We start from the raw sequence: 20,446 nt of genomic DNA, 5'->3' as shown, positions 1-20,446 counted from the left end.
GACAATAACTGTCCATATCGAGTACTTCATGCTGGATTATGACAACCTCCGTCAGTCTTCGGCACTTCAGGTCTTAAGCATGGAGACGATGGCGTTAGGTGCCATGACAAAGCAAAACGAAGAGGTCGCTGCCGTCCATACAAACGAATGCAGCCGCTCAACGTTTCTATATTTCACAGTTCACAAACAATTCAACGTAATAACAAACTGCAGAAGCTCTGTAATTTGTTGTTACGTTGAACTGTCCGTGAACTGTGAAATATAGAATCTCTGCAATTATGGGTGAGCGCGTGATACTCCTGTAAAACTTCCAAATTGCCATTTTTAGTGATTGACACTCGAGTTTAGAGCCATTCGCACCGCATCCCACGGTTAACTTCACTGGAATTGGCTGCAAAAGTAATCACTTCGTAGTGAATTCGGCGAACTCTCTCCACTTGGCTGAAACACTATGCACGTGAACAGTCAGCTTTCCTGTCAGGCAAAAATTCCTCTACAGTCCCGGTGCGATCTCGTGGATACATCTGCCGGGCGATACGCTGTCAGCGCTGCATTCAATTCGTTTAATCTTCAACTCAAGGACGCTATCAAACCTGACAGTATCCTTTCTTGATGTAGGAAAGTACTTGAGCCACTGCATGGGCTTAAATAAGGCTAGCACAGCGCCTAATGTATCGTCCCGCGTTTCGCCGTGGTTGCCCAGTGAGGCGCCTGTCGTGGAAGGCAGTCGCAGCGGCTTCGCCTTAGAAACATAGAGGAGAAGGAGGAAAAGCGCATGCCTAGTACGGTGCTCGGAAAAGTACATTCCTAATGACACTTTTCTTCCCAGTGTAGCACCATGTCGCAACAGTGGCATTTCATGAGGCGAAATGTAACCGCTCTAAGTGGCCCTAAATTTGCCCGTCCTTCACCCGTATAGCTACATCACTTCTGCGGAGGCAGGCAGTGGATCGCACACTGGTGAAATGGCGAACAAAAAGTGAAACTGCCTTTAGACAAGTGCGATGCAATAAAAATAACAGGCCCGTGAGCGCGGTGAGCGAGAACGCATGCAAAACCGCATCAGCAAATCACATAAGCGGGGAGACGTGGGTTGCGAGCCAGTCCCTTGTTTCCCTACAATCCCCACTTATTTTAAGCAGCGTTTTCCGATTCTACGCTTTTATGTGCCAACTCGAAACATTTCAAGCTGTATATCACTCATCATTTGCAGAGGGCACGTGTTCTTCTGCGGAAGACCCTCGGTAAAATTGGAAGCGAACCGCCGCCGCATACGTTTCAGCACGCGCCGCCGGCTGCAAGTAGTCGATCTCGCGGCGAATCGCACAGCGATGCTTATTGCGCGCTACACTTTGGGGGACGAACGTAGACAGAAGGAAAGACACTGACAGGGTGGAGCGCGAACTCACAACTGACTGTCCTGTCAGTGCCCTTCCTTCCTTCTAAGTTCGTCCCGTAAAGAGTAGCGCGAAATAAGCATCATGCACAACCAACTAGACTCCGTGTTCGACCTATTAAGAATCGCACACGCACAATAACAAGCACTGATGACTGTATCCGGCCGCAGGGGTAAACGCGAGAGAAGCTTCGATGACGGTCTTCGCCTTCGCACGCGACTCTGGAGTGATATGCCTCCTGTGGACTCTCGTAACCAAGCCACCCCCCCCCCCCCCTTCCCCCCTTCAACCTTTTCCCTTGTTGCTTCGATTCTGGTATCAGCAAATACATAAATGACGGCTCCGAGTGGGGAGGCAGGTAGCTTGCTTGAAAATGTGCTGACGAGGACACGAGGATGCATGATTTGGCGGTGGGCGGCGAAAGTCGGAAGGTTGGTTTGTGTGTATAGTTTCACCTAAGCAGTAGCTGTGGTAGACTTGGTAAGGGGTGTCACAAAGCGTAAGCCATGAGGGGCCATGTCGGAGGAGAAAGACAGTGTTTCGAGCATACCCAGCAATTGTGAACAAAAGCACATTTCAAAGAGAAAGAGTTTATGAACTCAACTTTAAAAAAAAAATATGATCAGAATTCACTATAAAAACCAACATTCCTGCAGTTCTCCCGTAGGCAGGCCCGAATTTTTTGCTATGAATGTTTTCGCAATCGGCAGAAAGTTTCCTTATTGGTTTTCTCTGCCAGTCTTAACTACTTCTTGGGAGAGATGGAAAAACTTCAAAAGAAAGATTTTGTAACGCATCTGAAGAATGGACCATTGCCTTCACTATTTTCGTAGCAGTATCTTACAATAATCCAGTATTCCAAATTTATGTCCAATAACGCTGGACATGGGCGCAGGTTTTGTATCACCGGCGTAATCGACATGTTCAGCTTCCATAAAGCATTCGTCTTTTCCGTAATTAAAATTTTGACAAAGTTCATGTTTTGGTAGGGCTCCTCCACAACACTACTCCACAGATTAGGTGCGTCCATAATTTTTTTTTCACTTTATGTGGAAAATTTTGCAGGCTCAAATGCACTGGATTCTCTTCACTGAAACCCTTCGCCTTTTTTCTTAATCCTAGTTCCTGTACAATCAAATAAAACTTTGGCGCCACGTGTGTAATCTAAATTTATTTCGTTAAATTATTTTCAATTAATATTCGTTTATTTGTATCTACTAATAATTAAGCATTTTGGAATCATAATGTGCCACGGAGTGGAGTCGTTGCTTCACTCACCTTTGCGAGGGAGATGGACGCTAGTTGTAACAAAAAAATGGCAGTGGCTTAGCTCAGCTAGGCCAGGATAAACGTAGCGAGAGTACGGTTAAACTTGCTTACACCTTGCCGTTTAGCTTGGTTTCTCTCCGGCTACGTCCAATGTTGAGCTTTGGCTGTTATCCCCCCATTGCGTCTTATTGCGGCTACATTAAAGACGGGACATATGTTATGCAGCAAAGTGTGACGCATTCATTTTATTTCCGGTTCTTCGCCTTGTAGTTGAAGCCTGGCTTCTTTCAGTCTCTCCGACTAACTATCCACAGCTACCGACGGCTCCACCGAGCCGCCTTCTATATATATATATATATATATATATATATACAGCTGCACCAACCCCCCTCCTCCTACGCCGCATGCGCACAGCTGTTGCAACTTGGCTTCGCCGGCACGCCGCGGCACCGGCTCCTCCTGTGACGTCACGCCAGATGGCGCGGCGAGCGGCGGCCGCCAGCTGCGGCTGTTGCTAGGCGACGGCTGAAGGTCACGGTGCGGCCACGGCGAAACTGGTGCCGCGGCTTAGCGGCGAGACTTGCGCGTAATGTAGCTCTCGCTACAAAAATCTAAATGACCACAACTGCGAGTAACTCAGCACAATGCCACGTTCATCTCATTTTATTTCACTTTTGTCTAAGCGCACACGATTAAGGGGAAAAGAAGAAGAGACAATCGGAGGAATAAGGCCAGAGTAACAAAATCATGCCTGACCTACAGCTGCGATTTTAGAAAGCTTGATCGCAGCAAAGACCGTGCCCAGTGCAGGCGCCTTTGGCCTCCAGCTCGGGCAAAAAGACGCAAGATGGTCACTTCTTGCCGGTGCCGCCATAGCAGTACGAGGCCGGAGCGCACCGGGGGCACGAGGTGGGGGTGGCTCGCGGGTAATAGCAGGCCGAGCTGCAAATGGGGCAGGCGGGCGCTGCAAGGAAAAAGGGGGGGAAGAACTTTACTGAGGAGACGAGAGGGACAGTTTCAGTAATAGAAGGAAGTTGACGAAAGGAGTGGATAAAACGCCAGTAGAGTTTTCTGCACCGCAACCACATCTTAACCTGGTTATGTATATTATCCATTATGCATATTCTTTTTTTACCACACATAATAACTTGATGCAATGCTTTACCATCAGACATTGCCACAGAACTGGCCCAAATAAGTTCCACTATCTTATTCACTCACGTTTCAACAACTAAAAAGATTTTTTTTTTCAGCTGCACTTCAGCAAACTTTTTCAGGCCTTGTCTTGTTTTCCTTTTTTTTTTCACTTGTACTTCAGCGTACTTTTTCTGGCGTTGCCTTTTTCTTGCGGTGATTCATTATTCATTCCTAAAATTTCTCTGTAATGTGTATTGTTTAGACTCTTTTTGCGAGTGCCTATTTTTCATGACTATTTGTGATTTCTATTTATTTTATTTTAGTGCACTATTACAACCTTTAATTGTAACCAATGTCTTGTACCCCCCGCCCCCCCCCCCCCCCCCCCCCCGCCCCATCTAATACCCTCGAATTAGAGCTTTTGGTAGTATTTTGAATAAATAAATAAAGTGAACGCCGAAATAGACAGCAACCCATATGAACCCGTGGCTGCCTGCGTAAAACTATTAATCTTCATCTACTGATCATCTGCCGATCGCGATCTTCTAGTGGTTGTCAAAACTGTCTACCAAGGACACCAATCATTTCGTTCAGGTGCGTGACTGGAACCCGAGCATATAAGCGACCCCACTAATCTGCATTTCCCGATAGCGAAGTGCGTTTTAGCACGCGTAATACGACGTCAATGTTTGGTCCAGAATATCTGAACCTTCGGGAAGAAATGAATAGGTATATATTATAGGTATATATGAATAGGTATAGGTATATATTCAACAGCGGCTTTTCTTTTTGCCGTGAGCTTTGGTCTCGAGCAATTGCGACTTAGTTCTGCTGTGGCCACGACTACACTTAGGCAGAAGTCAAATTTTCTTCAGTGTGAAAGCCTAAGCCTAACCTTTCAAATATTTAAGTCTGACTCTCGTTTAGCAAATAAAACGGCGATATCTTTCAACGACGCGCACCAGCATTTTGGCGCCACAAATTTGATGTATAAAGGAACATGGCCAAATATCTGGGGAATCCGAATAGAGCAAGTCCGCCCCAAAAAAAGTGATACAAATAGTCTGAACACGCACTCAGAAGACCACAAAGACCGACTGTGCCGCTATGACAGTGCGACTTTGCTAGATACAGCGAACGAAGACACGGCACTGAAACTTCGTAGATCTCCCAACTACTTCTAGGAGTGACAGGGTCACCCATATGCAGCAGTTATTGCTGAATTGCGGGAATGTTTACGGGCCATTGCCACTTTCTACCTTTCTAATAAAGCGTTCTTGCTTTATGTCATTCACCCCACCACTGCCACTCACAGCCGTTTCCGGTCGTATAAATCTCTGTACCTATTGAACTTGCGCTCATTTGCTGCCTCCGAGTGTCCCCTGATTGTTTTCTTTTTTTAAATTTATCCGAGTGAGGTTAAAGAAGGAAGCGCAGGTGGTTCGATCACTGGTTCACAAACCTACACCGGATGTATCCGTCAGGCCGGCAACCTAAACATGCAGTCAACTCGTCATGGATTTTATTTTGAAGCCGCTTTGTTTCGCCGTAAAATTTTGCTCGAAAGGGCACCCAGGAATAGAAGCGTGCCTTCGAAATACACGTCTTTTTCATTGCTTATGCTTCGTTAGACACGATCATCTTTTAGAGTGCACGACACAAGCGGATGTTTAAACAGATTTTTGTACAAGCCCGTAAGCCTGTTTAGGCAGATAAATAATTTGCTTTGGGATCGCGGCCACAATAAGAGGCGAAGCGCGAAGTCTGTCCCCTTAGCACACGAAGCTTCCGATTAGCTAAGGGTCAGCTAACACAGTGGCATTGATTTGTCTAATTCGCACCCCTTTCTGGAAAATCACACAACTGCTCACTCACTCACTCACTCACTCACTCACTCACTCACTCACTCACTCACTCACTCACTCACTCACTCACTCACTCACTCACTCGCTCACTCACTCACTCACTCACTCACTCACTCACCCACCCACCCACCCACTCTCACTCACTCACTCACTCACTCACTCACTCACTCACTCACTCACTCACTCACTCACTCACTCACTCACTCACTCACTCACTCACTCACTCACTCACTCACTCACTCACTCACTCACTCACTCACTACAGATCTACAGCCCAGGCCAATAGGCAGCTAGTTTCTCAGGAGACAAGTTTACCGGTTGTACTGCGAGCAGGGAAACAGCAAGTTTACAGACTTGGGAAAACTCCTCACTAACGCAAGCGTGGGAAGGTGGCCAGAAGCCATTTTCGTTGGCTTTGGAGCCAATAAAAATTTATATGCAGTAGCTGTGCCTAGTAGCGCATGGAGAGCGAAATCTCCTCACTCTACGCTTTACAACTCCGGTGAGTCCTTTACTGTCACCAGTTATCCCCAGTGCGCAATTAGCTCAAAGTGCCAGTCACCCTATCTCACTACAGCCGGAAGAAAACACGATGCAGAAAATGAGGCCTTTTCTTACCCCTCTCTCCAGCCATGTGTGCTCTCGAAGCGAGCGGCACAAAACAAAACAGAACATTAACCAAAGGACCGCGCACCGCATGAAGCAAATGCGTGGAATGGCTTTCGTCTCTTTTTCCAATGTTCTATGTTTCTGAGGTGCTGCATTCAAATACAAGAGCAAGAAACCCAATTGTGGGCACCTGTTCAATGAAGCTGTATAAACCGAGGCAAATGTCTTAGAACGGGATCCTTCAGAGAAAGATAACGCGAGTAGTGTGCTAGTAAGACTGGTTTTTTCCTGGGCGAACGGGTGGACGAGAGGCGGTCTGCGCGTGCAGGATCGTTGAAGGGGGATATTGGGAATGCTGGGGGGTGGTGGTGGTGGTAAAAACTTTTATTTTGTGAAATAGAGTTTGGGAGCCACAGAGTGGCCCCGCTACATGGTCGGCGTCCCTAGTTCGGGACACCGCATGACGAGGCCCCGTCTCTCGCCCGTTTCACCAGAGCCCTTTGGGACTCAAGCGAGGAGCAGTTGAGGAGGGCAGTCTCCCATGCCTCTCTGGAAGGGGTAGGGGAAGGGGGGAAACCGGCAGTCGGCTCTCGGCCGTTGAAGAGAGCAGGTCGTTTGTATTGTGAACCCCTGTCGAAACGTCTCGTCAGCAGAATCATGGAGCGTTTACTGGATCAGCGATATGCGATCTAAATTTGTGTAAATCTTGGTAAAAAAGGAACAGAGACTCACGACATGACTAAGAAGCCTACGGTGAAACTGCCATGGGTAGATCAGGTGTTTGTTGAATGGAACAAGCTGTTACGAGAACGCAAGAAAAGAGTGGAAGACGACGACCGCTCCGGACGCCCTTCGACCAGCAATACCAACGAACATGTGTAGCGAGTGAAACATTTACTGAACAGTGATCGTAGGATGAGTATGAGAATGATTGCTGATGACTTGACCATTCCTCAAACCCATGTTTTTGAGATCGTGACAGAAAACTTAGCCTTGAGGAAAGTGTGCGCGAAGTTGGTGCTGGGAGTGTTGTCAAGAGCAGAAAGCCAACCGGAAAGCGATCCGCCAGGATCTTCTTCATCATCTGAATGAGGACCCCGATTTTCTGCCCAGCCCAAGGCGGCAACGCTGCCTCAGACCCCCTACAGCCCTGGCTTGGTCCCGCCAGACTTTTTTCTATTCCCGAGAATGAAATCGACGCTCAAGGGGAAGCATCACGTGTCGGTAGAGATGGTTTAACAGGCCGTGACGAGGGAGCTAAACAGCATTCCGGTCCAGGCGTCCCTGGAGGCGTACGAAAACTGGAAAACTCATTGGCAGCAGCGTGTAGGTGCGGAAGGGTGCTACTTTGAAAAATTCTAATCGTTTGTACTATTCTCTTGAATAAATTTTATTAAAAAAAAATGAGTCCTACTACTTTCAGAACAGACCCTGTATATAGGAGACTGCGCTTCATCGGGGTCGCATATCTTGACTTGATGCGTACCAAGTGATTTGTGCATTGAGAGCTTGATATGCACGCTAATAAACGCTTCAATACTCACGGCAGACGCAGATGCCGCAGTAGCTGGGGTACTCGATGCCCAGCTCACACGGGCAACGGCACGGCAGCGACGGCAAGCAGCCCCCTGTGTATAGATATGGTCACAAGTTGTGTGGTTAGCGAGGTTATCATCGGATAAAAACAATACCTTTTCGTGAGCAGGATCTTATGTAGCAGTTTATTCCCACTTGTAATGTGTAACAAATAAGCATCATCAGCCTGACTACGCCCACTGCAGGGCAAAGTAGAAGGCTACAGAACGGTGCTGTGCACTCTAAGCGCAGATACATCTATATGGGCGTAAAAAGGGAGTAGGCTGTCCTCTGGTGCACTCAGCTTTGTAGAGGGTGTAGGCTAGAGGACGGCTTTACACCCTTTTTACTCCTTTCTGTATAGAATGATAACCGTCCATTACCAGGAAATCAGGAAAGTACCCAGCCAGTGCCGTTACGCCTACCGGTCTATCAGACTCGTGGAGGAAGGAAAACTCGGGAAAGGTCCTCGCTATCCGCGCTGCACACCAAGAAGTGCGCCGGAAGTCACGCGCTTTCGCAAGGACTGCTGGGAGTCTTTGGCCGCCGGCGCAGCCAATAGTAACGCTAGGCGCAGCGGCGTCGTCTGCTGCATTGTCTTCTTCGTATGCGCAAGCGCGCGAAGGCGGCGGCCAAGTAGGAGGGGTGCACGGGGAAGCCGGCTTCAAAAACTGTGACGTAACCGCCTCATCTGAATTCTTTCCTTCCTCCATGATCACGTTCTGTTCTGCAGCCACTCGGTCATTTTCTATCTTTCTTACATCGAGGATAATTTCTGTGTGCTATTTTTGAATGTTAAAGCCTTGCGCCACGTGGTGGTAGCCGAGGAAACTAGAAGCGTTAATCCTGAATTTGGTAATGCGTACCGTCTCGGCTTACGCACAGACGGAACAATTAACTTGCCGGCAGAGGCTTCGTCACCAACCGAGCAACAAAACAGCTGGAAGATCTGACAACAATCCAAGCTTCCAAAAAGCACGATGATGCTTAAGGATCGCTAGAATCTAAAAAGAGTAGAACATGCTTCGTCTTTGGTTTTCAGCTTGTGCGCTACCTATTTTAAAATCGATTTTAATTCCTATAATTCAAAGGAGGTCAAGATATAGCTCTATATATTTAAAATGAGGGAAATAAAACATGGCAGTAGATAAGCTTATCTGCAATCTAGGTACAAGAATGTAGAGCAGACTCCTTAGCAGTGCGCTTCCTGCAGTGACGCGCCGCCCGCTAGGATATACTGCAATCTCGCCGCTCGCTGGGTGTTCATAGGCCTAGCCTGCTTGGCATCGAAGCCACAGCGGACGGCGCTTTAAAGCTAGTCACCGCCTATCATATAAGGCTGATGCAGTTACAAGTGGACTTTGTACAGAACGATCCCGCTTTAAACTTAGGGCCCCATTAGTTTTCGCAACGCCGTCGGCAGCGAAGCAGGTCAGGCGAAAGCCACCGGTAGCCTTTGGTCAACTGGGTTGGCTTCGCCGCGCGAAAGGTTACCGAACGCTGGCTTCCTCTCATAACAGCAGTGTCGCGTGAGAAAGGGGTTCATCAAACCAAAGGTTAACCGGAGCCACATCTCACGTTTTCCTTGTGACGCAGTTTTAGAGCATCTCCTCGTGTCTAGCGTTGGCTCTGGCTCCCAGCGTGAAAAATTATCGCGGAAACGACGTTCCCGCGATATCGAATGTTCCGTTGAACGAAAGTTCAATAAACGCAAGCAATGGGGCTATACTGCTGCGTGGGATATTGTAGGAGATGTTTTGACTGTTGGATATGAACAATAATACCATATATCTCGAGTTGATATATTCAATATCGCCTGCAAGCAACATCTGCTGTGTTCACAGCTCATGTATCTAATGTGCGTTTGTTGCAAGAGCGAATGAAGAAACCGAAACCGAGCTTAGTCACAACGTCATCGTAGCAATGACCGGCACCATGGTATAACAGCCAACGCTTGCAATTACCCTCACAGATGAAGCTCCTAGATTCACCGTAAATGCTGAGCACTTGGAATACCTTTCTCTAGATGCCTAGAACAAACTAGTTTTCTTTTTTGCGCCAATTTTACATGACCTTACCGGACATTCCCTCCCCTGCAGAAAGGTATCACATCAGCAGTAACCCTGTATGCCTACTGGGCGGCAGCTGTGCTTGCAGGCCAAATTTTCTCCGACTCAACAGCTACGGGATAATCTCAGCAAGCGGCAAACTCCAATGTGGAATCGGAAAAATAGGAACACAATTCTAATTTGTCCCGTGTAAGCCTCGACTGTGCGCAGTTCTCTAACCACAAGACGCATCTCCTCTAACTCATCCATAAGTATAGCCTCAAAATGGGGAAGGCTTTCCTCGAAGCTACTCACCTGAAGCTTCTTCAGAATATATGGCGATGAGAGTGAAGGCCAGCAGCACCTTGATCATCATTGCCATGGCTGTAGAAAGTAAATGGTGTTACGTACTCGAGCATGCAGCGTTGATAAGTAAACTTCATCTTGTTTAACTTGGTCACTTAAAATATCGCTCATTTTCCTTCGGTCTTTCGTTTAGGTTTTGGTAATGCCTTTCAGTTCGTGTATTTGAGTGGTGCACCAAGTTTCATCGCAGCAACTATAACCGCGTCTCTTACCGCGATATGAGGCAGTGCCACTTACGTAAACGAGCGGTTCGAACATTCCAATTGGAATCTGCCCCAACCACACCATGGCTCGCCGACTTCACGATTTGATTTGCCCGGGACTCCTATTCGAAGCACAGGAGCTGAAACCATGCTTGGCAAGGGGTTCACTTTTACGTTACGCTTGCAAAGATCTGTGCCTAGCATATACGTGCATCCAATGCGTGATGTAGTCGCAGTTTTCAGCACCAGCTTGAAGTAACCAGGCGGAAAGACGGCAGTGATGACTGCATCACGAGTTATTTCGAAGAAAGTGTACTGAGTACTGGCTGGGACGTTTTTATAAGGAACAGTTTCATGCCTTAGCCAAGCTTTGGAACAAAAATTTTATTTCAAAATGATATCTTTTCCTTCAGTCGCGGTTGATTCGAAAGCGATTGTGGCGTAACAGTTGGCTCTTTCGCTGATGCACTCTAATGGCGCATTCCAAACGGCGATCCGAAGCAAGTTTTCGGACTCCGCTAAAGCAAAGAGCTCATTTCAATTGGCGATTTGGATTCATATACTATGTTTTGACTGGTCCGCAATGGTGGGCTTCCTGGACTCCTTAGGCTTTCTGCTCCTATGTGGATTCGGAGAGGCACTCCGGACCGCCTACTGAAATTCGCCTTAAAATCTACTATATAGGCTACTGCTCATTTCGCTCCCTTCTATATTTCTCAGAGGTTATGGCACTCGGCTGCTGACCCGAAAGACGCGGGTTCGATCTCGGCCGCGGCGGTAGAATTTCTTTTGAGGCGAAATTCTAGAGGCTCGTGTACTGTGCGATGTCAGTGCACGTTAAAGAACCCCAGGTGGTCAAAATTTCCGGAGTCCTTCACTACGGAGTCTCTCATAGCCTGAGTCGCTTTGGGACGTTAAACTCCATAAACCAAACCAAACCATATTTCTTTCAGTCTCATACTTGTAAGAATTTCTTTGAATTCAAATTTATTCTCTACTCTTAACGATGCTGCCTTTTTAGTAGCATAATACGCAGCAAAATGGCATTTACAGTTCGTAGATGCCAGGTAGAAAGTCTCACCTTGATTTTAGTAGTGCCCGTTGAACGTGACTGTCGGTAGAAGAGCAAAGGTTTACTGAGGATTCTTGAGGACAACGGGGTTTTAAAACGCGCGTCCAGCAGAACCACGTGACGTTTAGTGGCGCTGGAAGTCGGAGCGTCGAACACTGTCCTTTCCTTTCTCCAGCGTCCGTCTGCTACAGCTCGTAGCACGTGGCACTATCAACTTTTACACGATTTTTGACCTCCACAAAGTCCGCTAGATCAAAGCACGTGTATACTGCAGGAGCAAAGTTCGCAAAATAAACTAACACAAACGACACTATGCGACTGAAAACGCGCAACCGGAGGACGTTGCCCCTCGGACACAAACCATAAAACTGCGTATGGTATCCAATTCAAGGTACACGAAGTGCTTTTATACCACAGATACGGGACCGGGAATGAAAGTATGGACAGTATGTTTGTTTTGTCATTTATATTGTTTCCTTCTCTAGAGCGTTCCTCGTTCATGCTAGCAGAACTGAGAACAGAATAAGTTTTGCAGGAACATGACATGTGAGCAGAACTGAGAGCAGACTAAGTTTTGCAGGAAGATGAAGACATCACGAAACGATGCGCTTTTTCTGCAAGCCAGGAAATATAATTGGCGAATGAAGTGTTTTCGGCTAGCCGATGACCGATCATCTCTACGTATAGAAATAGTTCGCGATGACCAAATTGTACCTTGACAATAAAAGCTCCAGGATATTTATTTGACGCTACACACACTACACATTACCTTTCCGTTCGTGAAATACAAGAATACGCATCTCTTGTTGGGGATGTTGACTGTAAACTTTCCGGCCTTTTTTTTGTTAACTACCCCCGCATCAGTGGCGGCATTGGTACCATCGGATTCCATTGATATCAGCAAAGTCTGCATATAACATAATCAATAATTTGAGGCAGCTGTCAGCTTGCGCAGCTCAACCTCTGGGCCTGTGCTACCTTAAAGGGAAGAAATCGCGTCTTTTGACGCAACTGATCGTACAGATATCGGATTTAATTTTTCCTGGTGATTTAGGTTGCAGATAATCTGCAGCACACGTCACAGGCAGCGGCGCATGGATGACTAATCACCTCATGTTCGTTCAAATACCATTCACAGTTGAATCAACGGGTGTCTATGCAAACGACGAAAGCTTGGAGCCCATTTCTGTGATGAACACACATTTTTCCAAGGACTTCAAAAAGAAGAGAGCTTGGACTGTCTATTATTCCTTTCTGAGTTTTTCGAAACAAATGTGGAAATTATTTAGAAACGGTTACCCACCTTACAGTGCATGGCTATAAGCCTAAAAGAGCTGAAGGGTGGCGGTTGCATCGAGTGTCGCTGCACTGAGCAGGCGGGTGGCAGCACGCAATCATGGGCTGTCTGAACGCGAGACCCTCAATATGACAAATGCACTAATCATTAGCCGCATTACATACCACCTTTCATACCACATACTCACTCAGCGGCAAAGACAACAGGCAGACATCCTAATACGCACGGCTGTCACCTCCGCCCTGCTTCTTCCACGGACAGTTAGCACGAAACGTCTCCTGGCCACTGGTACCCACAATACAGTGATCGAATTAATAGAGGCTCAACGCACCAACCAATTAGTCCGCCTGAGTCGCACGGAAACAGGACAATGCCTACTGCGACAGCTACGTCTCAATCCACCAATTCCCACCCCAACAAGTCCTACACCTTACATGATTTCTCTGCGCACTCAGGATCACATATATCAGAAGCCCCTACCGCGCAATATGAGTGCTATTCTCCATCACGGTAGGCGGCAGGCACGAGCGAGCTATTACACCAAAACATACAGCAACCGCTCCGATATCCTTTATGTCGACGCGGCACAAAATTCTAAAGCAGGATATTTCACGGCAGTCGCAGCCTATGAAGACGGCACAGTGGGGGCCGCCGCCACTATTCGAACTAATTCGCCTGCAGAGGCGGAAGGAGCCGCCATCGCACTTGCTCTGGCCCACTCCATCATTGACAAAAACGTAACAGAAATTTGCACAGATTCCCAGGCCGCGTACCGCCCCTACCTAAAGGGCGTGGCGACGCCGCAAACACACCGTATTCTTACCACTGCCACCTCTCTCGACCGAACGGTTACTCTGTCGTGGGTCCCTGGGCATGCCTCGATCCCCGGTAATGAGCGCGTTCATGCGCTGGCCCGAGAACTCTCCTCCCGGACCCCGGATGATCAGGCACCCAACCCTGCACAAGAAGCCCCATCGGTCCTCTCTACATATCACCAAATCACCACATTTTACAAATTCAGCCGCATGACACTGCCACCACCCCACAGTAACTTGTCGCCCTTATCCAGCGCCACAAGGCGACAATTACAGACAGGCTCCTTTATTTCACCCTACCGTCTCTCATGCTTTCACCCCACCTTTCCTTCTGATTGTACCACCTGTGGCGTGCCCAGATCCACACTTTTCCACTACCTTTGGGAATGTCCTTCCCCTAAGGCACTACTCCCCATCCCCAATCCCACTCATTCTTCCTGGGAGGCTGCTTTACGGACCGCTCAGCCCGCCGGCCAGAAATGGCTAGTGGATCGGGCTTTACGTGAAGCACAAGCCCGTGGACTCCTGGACCAGTAGGGGACCACCCTGAAAGATTTTTTTTTTGTGTGTAATAAAATTGTTTCCATCCATCCATCCAAGCCTAAAAGTCCGCACACCCATGTTCGTCATTCCGTATCCAAGTGGTATAACACTACTCCTCATAGATAAAGAGGGTATCGGATCACACCTTCGCTATCCACTTGCATTCCTTTTACGGAAAAAGAATGCAGTCCTTATTTTCTTATCATGTGCCGTGGGGTGGCAGAACAAGTGGGCTGCAGCACTCCCGAAGTTACCTTTAACACCTTGCGACAGTTTAATCCACTCCAGTGCAACAAACCGCATAAAGCACCACATTTCAATCTAACACTCCATACAAGTCCTGCAAGGCGTGATTTTCTTACCTTATAGCAGCTCTGTTTTCAGGGAGAGTGTTGTCTGTGATTAAAAATCGGCACCCTGTCGATGTCTACCGGCCAACTTCTATTTGTCCTTTTTTACAAAGCTTAAAAAAATTCAGGGAGCACTTTGAGTCTTAAAGTTCGAAGAAGCGAAAGCGTTTTCCGCACCACTTTGACTGCCTCTGTGGCACTGGTGACGTCACCGCTGGATGACGTCACACACAATTATTGACTAATTACTAAGTATTAACAAATTACTAATTAATGGTTAATAATTGCTTAATGCCTGCACACTAATTAACTGCTAACTAATGACGCTTAAGCTTCGCCTTTAGGAGTGGAACGCGACAGCGTGTTGTAGCGTTGCCAGGGAGTCCACGGAACGCCACCACCCGTGCGTAGCTATGCCTTGCCCTTTGAACGCAACGCTTTTTGAGGAAAGGAAATGGCGCAGTAATTCTCTGTCATCTCGGTGGACACCTGACCCGCACCGTGCAGGAAGGGAGGAAGTGGGAGTGAAAGAAGAAAGAGAAAGAGGGGCCTCAATGAAGAAAATGAAAATTGTATTTGAGGAGAGGAAATTACGCAGTAACTGTCTCACATATCTCGGTGGACACCCGTCATCTGTTTGTAGAGAAAGAAGGGAGGAAGTGGGAGAGAAAAAAGAGAGAGAAAGAGGGGCTGTAACGAAGGAAATGAAAATCATATTTGGGAAAAGGAAATTACGCAGTGACTGCCTCACATATCTCGGTGGACACCCGCCAAAAGCGTGGCACCTCTGCTGACAAGCTTCTGTTGACACTATGGTCGCTGCCTCCTGCTGGTTGGCCTCAATGACTCCAAGGGAACCCTGTGTGGCCCACAGGGTGATGTCATCAGCGTACAGCGCATGCTACACACCGGCGAAAGCGCCCAGCTGGGCCAGTAGGCACATCATAGCCAAATTGAATAACAGGGGAGAGAGCTGGGCATGGGGCTGGGCATGGTGAACACATTTCGGGAGCTCCGGGAAGCCCACTTGACCAACCAATGCACACCTCTCTCGAAGACAGCGTCGGGTCACCGCCTCCTTGCCCGACTACGCATCCAACCAAAGCCTGATCCAACACACCACTCTTATGGAAGAGCGCGTACGTATTCCATTCCAGTGGAGATGCGCCCTCCACGTGCGCCCTCTTCCCGCGAACATGAACCGTGAGGGCCATAATGGCCGGCGCCTGGCGCGGGCGGAAGCTCTGGCCCGGCACTATGGATCAAAACCCAGCGTATTCTACGTGGATGACTCCGGCCCCCACCACGGGGGATGGTACACGGCCGCAGTCGTCCGCCAATTTAATACAGTGAACGGCCTTACTTTCCAAGCCCGTGTCATTACACACGCGGAGGAGGTCGCCATTGTGTTGGCTGCATCTGATCCCGATTCAAAAACCATTATTTACGACTCACGAGGGGCCTGTCGGAACATCGAGCAGGGCTGGGTCGCAGCCTACCGCATTCTCCAAAACAGCGTCTACACCGGGGACCCCGCGCACCGGCGTATCGTTTGGGCTCCTGCTCACATGGGCCTTGAGGGGAATAAGGCAGCTGACGCCGCCGCCCGCGCGCTCTCTCACCGGACATTCCCCTCTGACCCCGACGATGAGGAACTCCAATTCACTCCCGCTTACCCCTTCAAAGAGATTGTTTTACTTTATCAGTCTGGTCACGGTCTTTATCCCCGCCCGTGTAAAGGTCTCTCAAAGGCGGAGGAGCGGCTTCTGCTCCGCCTGTATACTAATATGCTGTGCCCGGCAGCTCTCAAACACTTCGACCTTTCTTTCTCGGGCAACTGTCCGCACTGTGCGGAAAAGTCTGCGGACATCTACCACATTGTGTGGGCCTGCCCCGCCAACCCTGCTATCCCGCCTCACCCCAACTAAACCCGGGAGGACTGGGAGGCGACCCTGCTCAGCTGCTCTGACCTGCAGGCCCAACGGGCCTTGGTCGCGCCAGCCCGGGCGGCGGCTGACGCCACTGAGGTCCCGAACTAGGGACCTCAACCTAGTACCTGTAAGGGCTGGCCCCCTCTGGGTCAGCTCATACATAACCTCCTGAAGTGTATCTGTATATAAATGTTTTCCGCCATCGCCACTGCTGACAGCCTTCTGTCGACAACGATGAGGCATTAAAGACTTTCGCCTTAATGCTGCTTACGACGTCATAGCGCTAGTCTTCCAAGGAGCCACCTGCCAAGCTCAAGAGCAATTTTCTTTCATGGTTTCAAAATACATTTTTCCTTATTTCCTTCCTTCTTTCCTTCCTTCCTTCCTTCCTTCCTTCTTTCCTTCCTTCAATACATCAACCCTCCTTCCCTCTATCCCTTCCTTCCTTCAATACATCCATCCATCCTTCCTCCCTCCCTCTATCCCTTCCATCCATCCATCCTCCCTCCCTCCCTCTCTCCCTCCCCCCCGCTCCCCTTCGATTCATTCCTCCCTACCTCGCTCCCTCCTTCTCTCCCTCGCTCAATTTCCTTCCTTCCTTCCTTCCTTCCTTCCTTCAAAACATTTAGTTCGCAGCTTGGCTACTTCAAACCCGTGAAAAATGCGTGGTGGTGGTGGTAGTGGAAACTTTTATTTGATGAAATAGAGTTTGGGAGCCACAGAGTGGCCCCGCTACATGGTCAGCGTCCTGATGTGGCCGGGGATCGGGACCAGGGTCTTCACCGCATTAGGCGAAGCAGCCAGACTACGGAGGGAAGCCTTCGGGAGGAATAGCGAGCTTGAACGTTTATTTTACATTTTGTACAGTAGCAAGTGGACCAAAGTCAGAAAACGGGGGAGGATGATCCTGGCACACCGCAGATTGCTGCTTAAATGCAGTTCAGATTCCCCAGGTACCCAGGTAGGGAATCTGATCTCTGGGTGAGCGTCCAATGGGCTGCTAGCGTCTTCTTAGGCTCCTCCCTCCCCACGTGATCGCGCACACCGCACAGACACACACACACACGGGCAAGGAGGAACTTGGCGTCTCTCAGTCGCGAACTGTTTGACCAGGCCCAAAGGTCGTTGCGGCTGTGTGATGATCTTGATCGATGGGGACGCGAGCGCTGACCGCTCACACCGGTGACCTCTTCAGTTCGGGGGAAGGGACAAATCAGCCGTGTCGCCCCTCTGCTTTGTCTGCTGCCCAGGGCGCACGCGGGCATTGAGTTAGCGGCGCCGCCGCTCCGCCGTCGTCGCCACTGGGTCTCGTCGGTCAGTCCACGGGCAGTCCGGGAGAAGCACCGCGCTCAGCCTTTCCGGCGAAGGGATTAGACGCCTTTGTGTACGCCGACGCCGTCGCCAGAAGCTGCCCCACGCAGTGTCTCTTTTGTCTCCCCCGAACAGCAGCGCTTTCCGTAGCAGTAGCCTGATGACGCCGGTCTGGCTCGCCTGTTTCCGCTGCCAGTCCCCAGGAACGCAGTCCGGCACCAGAGCCGCATTCAGCATCGCCGGCGAAGGGGATTAGAGCCTTTGTCCACGCAAACGCCGAGCCAGAAGCCGCCTCCGGGCCAGCTTTTCCTTGCGTCTTCTCCGAGAAACAGCAGCGCTTTTGGCCGCATACCTGATGACGCCTGACTGTCGCGCCGTTCTCCGCTGGCTGGGCCTCCGATCATTACAGTCCCTAGTCCGGGACACCCCATGACAAGGCCCCGTCTCTCGCCCGTTTCACCAGAGCCCTTTGGGACTCAAGCGAGGAGCAGTTCAGGAGGGCAGTCTCCCATGCCTCTCTGTAAGGGGTAGGGGAAGTGGGGATTTTGAGTACATGCCCACACCATGTGGAAGATATCACAGGTCTCTCCACAGTGCGGGCATCGCCCATCCGTGTTAGGATCGTAATGTTTTAAGATTGCAGGACAGAGTAGAGTACCTGTCTGCAGGCGCCTTAAAGTTCGCTCCTCCGTCTTACTCAGCCCCTTTGCAGGGGCCGGCAAAAGGCGGTGCAGGTCGCTATAATGCGTTATTTCCCTGAATCGCAGCAGCGGCTGGTTAGTCTCCGAGCCAGTAGAGCTGGGATGAGGATCCCGGTGAATAAGCGCTCGGGCAGCCGCGTCAGCGGCCTCATTACCTCGTAAGCCCTGGTGGCCAGGAGCCCAAATGATTCTTTTCGGTGTTGGATCGGTGGCAGTCCGTCTTAGAATGCAAGCAGCTAAAGAGGAGACCTCCCTGACAAGTAATGATCACATGCTTTTCGGGAGTCCGAGATGATGATTATCGAATAGACCTCTCCCGGCCTACGTCATCAGCGCACGTGTTTCTGGTCCGATGGGCAAAACATGCGCCGTACCGAGAAGGCTCACACCGGGAGAAGAAAGGCTGCGAGGTGTTTGGAATCGGGGAACAAAGGTGGTGGAGGAGCGCTCGGCACCAGAAAAACCGGTTCAGAACCGAAAGTCGACGATTTTGCCCATCGGGGCTCGAATTCGGGGCTCGAAAGGAGAGTCCATCAACGTGAATTTCCTGGTGAACGACAGCGGCCGTGTAAAATCCCGCGGGCGATGGCCCTGCTATGTCTACATAATATACACCGCAACATTCCCGCTAGGTGGCGCCGCCCTGGTTAGCTGGCTGCCTACCGTGCTCCGTTTTCACCTGCCCCTGGCATAGTCCAGGGCTTCGCCCGCCCCTGGATTTCCTCTCCATCGATTCAGGAAGGCTTCCGAAGCACGTGGATACCATCGTCATCACGGCCCGCTGCCGAGCTGGCCCTCCAAGCGCCTCCAAAAGTCTGATGCGGCGCGGCGCCTCGCTAACCCTAACGCACCGCGCCTGCACCTCTGCAATGCAGCGTCTGACGAAGCCCCTGCAGCCCAGACCCACTGATGCCGCCACCGCGAGGCCTACTCCAACCGCCCACGTCACCGCGCAAAATCCTGTTGCAACCAACACTGTGAGCGACGCTGGGAGCTCCGGATCGACGGCCGCGGCGCAGCCGGCAGCGTTCGTCGTCGCCGCAGCGTCCACTGCTAGCCAACTCCACGCTCTAAGGGACGCCAACACCTTTGGGCCCATAGACGCGTCGCAGCCGCCTGCTTTCGTCGACGCCGCCGGTGCCGCCGCGCCTACACCTGCCACATTACCCGCTGACACCAAGACCTGCAGCCCGGCACCAGCGTCGCAGATTGCGCCTCAGGCTGACGATTCTTCGGCAGACATGGACTTCATGGCGTCCCCGGTTGACGACACTCCATCCCCGGAAATCGGCTGGAGCACCATCGGTGCCAGCCGTAAGCCTGCTTCCGCCACCCGACCCCGCTCCGAGCTCATCACTGTTGGAATACAACTCCCTCCTGGTACCCTCAATCCCAAGCTGCCTCTCTACGACGTGCTCGCCGCTGTCACCTCAGCTGCACAACTTTCCTCCAAGACTAGTGCAGACATCACCCTTCAGGCCAAGCCAGCCCAAAGCCTTGTGTTTTTAGAAACTCATTCTCCTCTCACCGCCCACCTCCTACTTTCGATCACGCACCTTCACCTTCACGGTAAGCCTGTCAGCATCAACACTTATTCCCCCCATCCTCCCATCTCATGCCTCGGCGTCATCCATAACGTCGGTGGCCACTTCACTCCTGATGAGCTCATGCATCATCTAGAGTCTTTTAAAACAGATATTCTCGCTGCTCGCATGATGGGATCCACTCAATCAGTGCTCATTACGTTCACTGGTACCGTCATCCCCCCCTTTGTTTATTTCAAACGCGTTGCCTTCCGGTGCCGTCCTCATAAACCTAAGCCTCCCACCTGCACCCGTTGTCTCACTCTAGGCCACCGCGCCCACCAATGCCCCCAGCACAGCGTTCCGGCCAAGTGCCGTCGCTGTGCTGCTCCTCTACCCGCTGACCCTTCCGCTCATGTGTGTGCCCAGCCCTG

At 50.2% G+C, this 20,446-nt stretch overlaps 1 protein-coding gene and 1 long non-coding RNA gene across 2 annotated transcripts in view; both read right to left on the bottom strand.

The window, feature by feature from the left end:
• The window catches only part of LOC149364490 (uncharacterized), a 53,695-nt gene that overhangs the window by 4,858 nt on the left and 28,391 nt on the right, over positions 1-20,446 (bottom strand). The gene's annotated exons all lie outside the window — the stretch shown is intronic.
• LOC149364492 (uncharacterized) lies at positions 3,340-16,175 on the bottom strand. Its single transcript, XM_089567510.1, has 6 exons — positions 16,169-16,175; positions 16,002-16,065; positions 13,662-13,795; positions 10,216-10,284; positions 7,822-7,905; positions 3,340-3,630 (listed from the first exon to the last, which is right to left on the bottom strand). The coding sequence occupies exons 1-6, from the start codon at positions 16,173-16,175 to the stop codon at positions 3,518-3,520; spliced, it is 471 nt and encodes a 156-aa protein (XP_089423636.1). The 3' UTR covers positions 3,340-3,517.

Source organism: Amblyomma mixtum, chromosome 2 (assembly GCF_055824585.1).
Source record: "Amblyomma mixtum isolate Tamu chromosome 2, ASM5582458v1, whole genome shotgun sequence".
Taxonomy (NCBI): domain Eukaryota; kingdom Metazoa; phylum Arthropoda; class Arachnida; order Ixodida; family Ixodidae; genus Amblyomma; species Amblyomma mixtum.
This window is presented reverse-complemented; position numbering and strand designations above follow the sequence as displayed.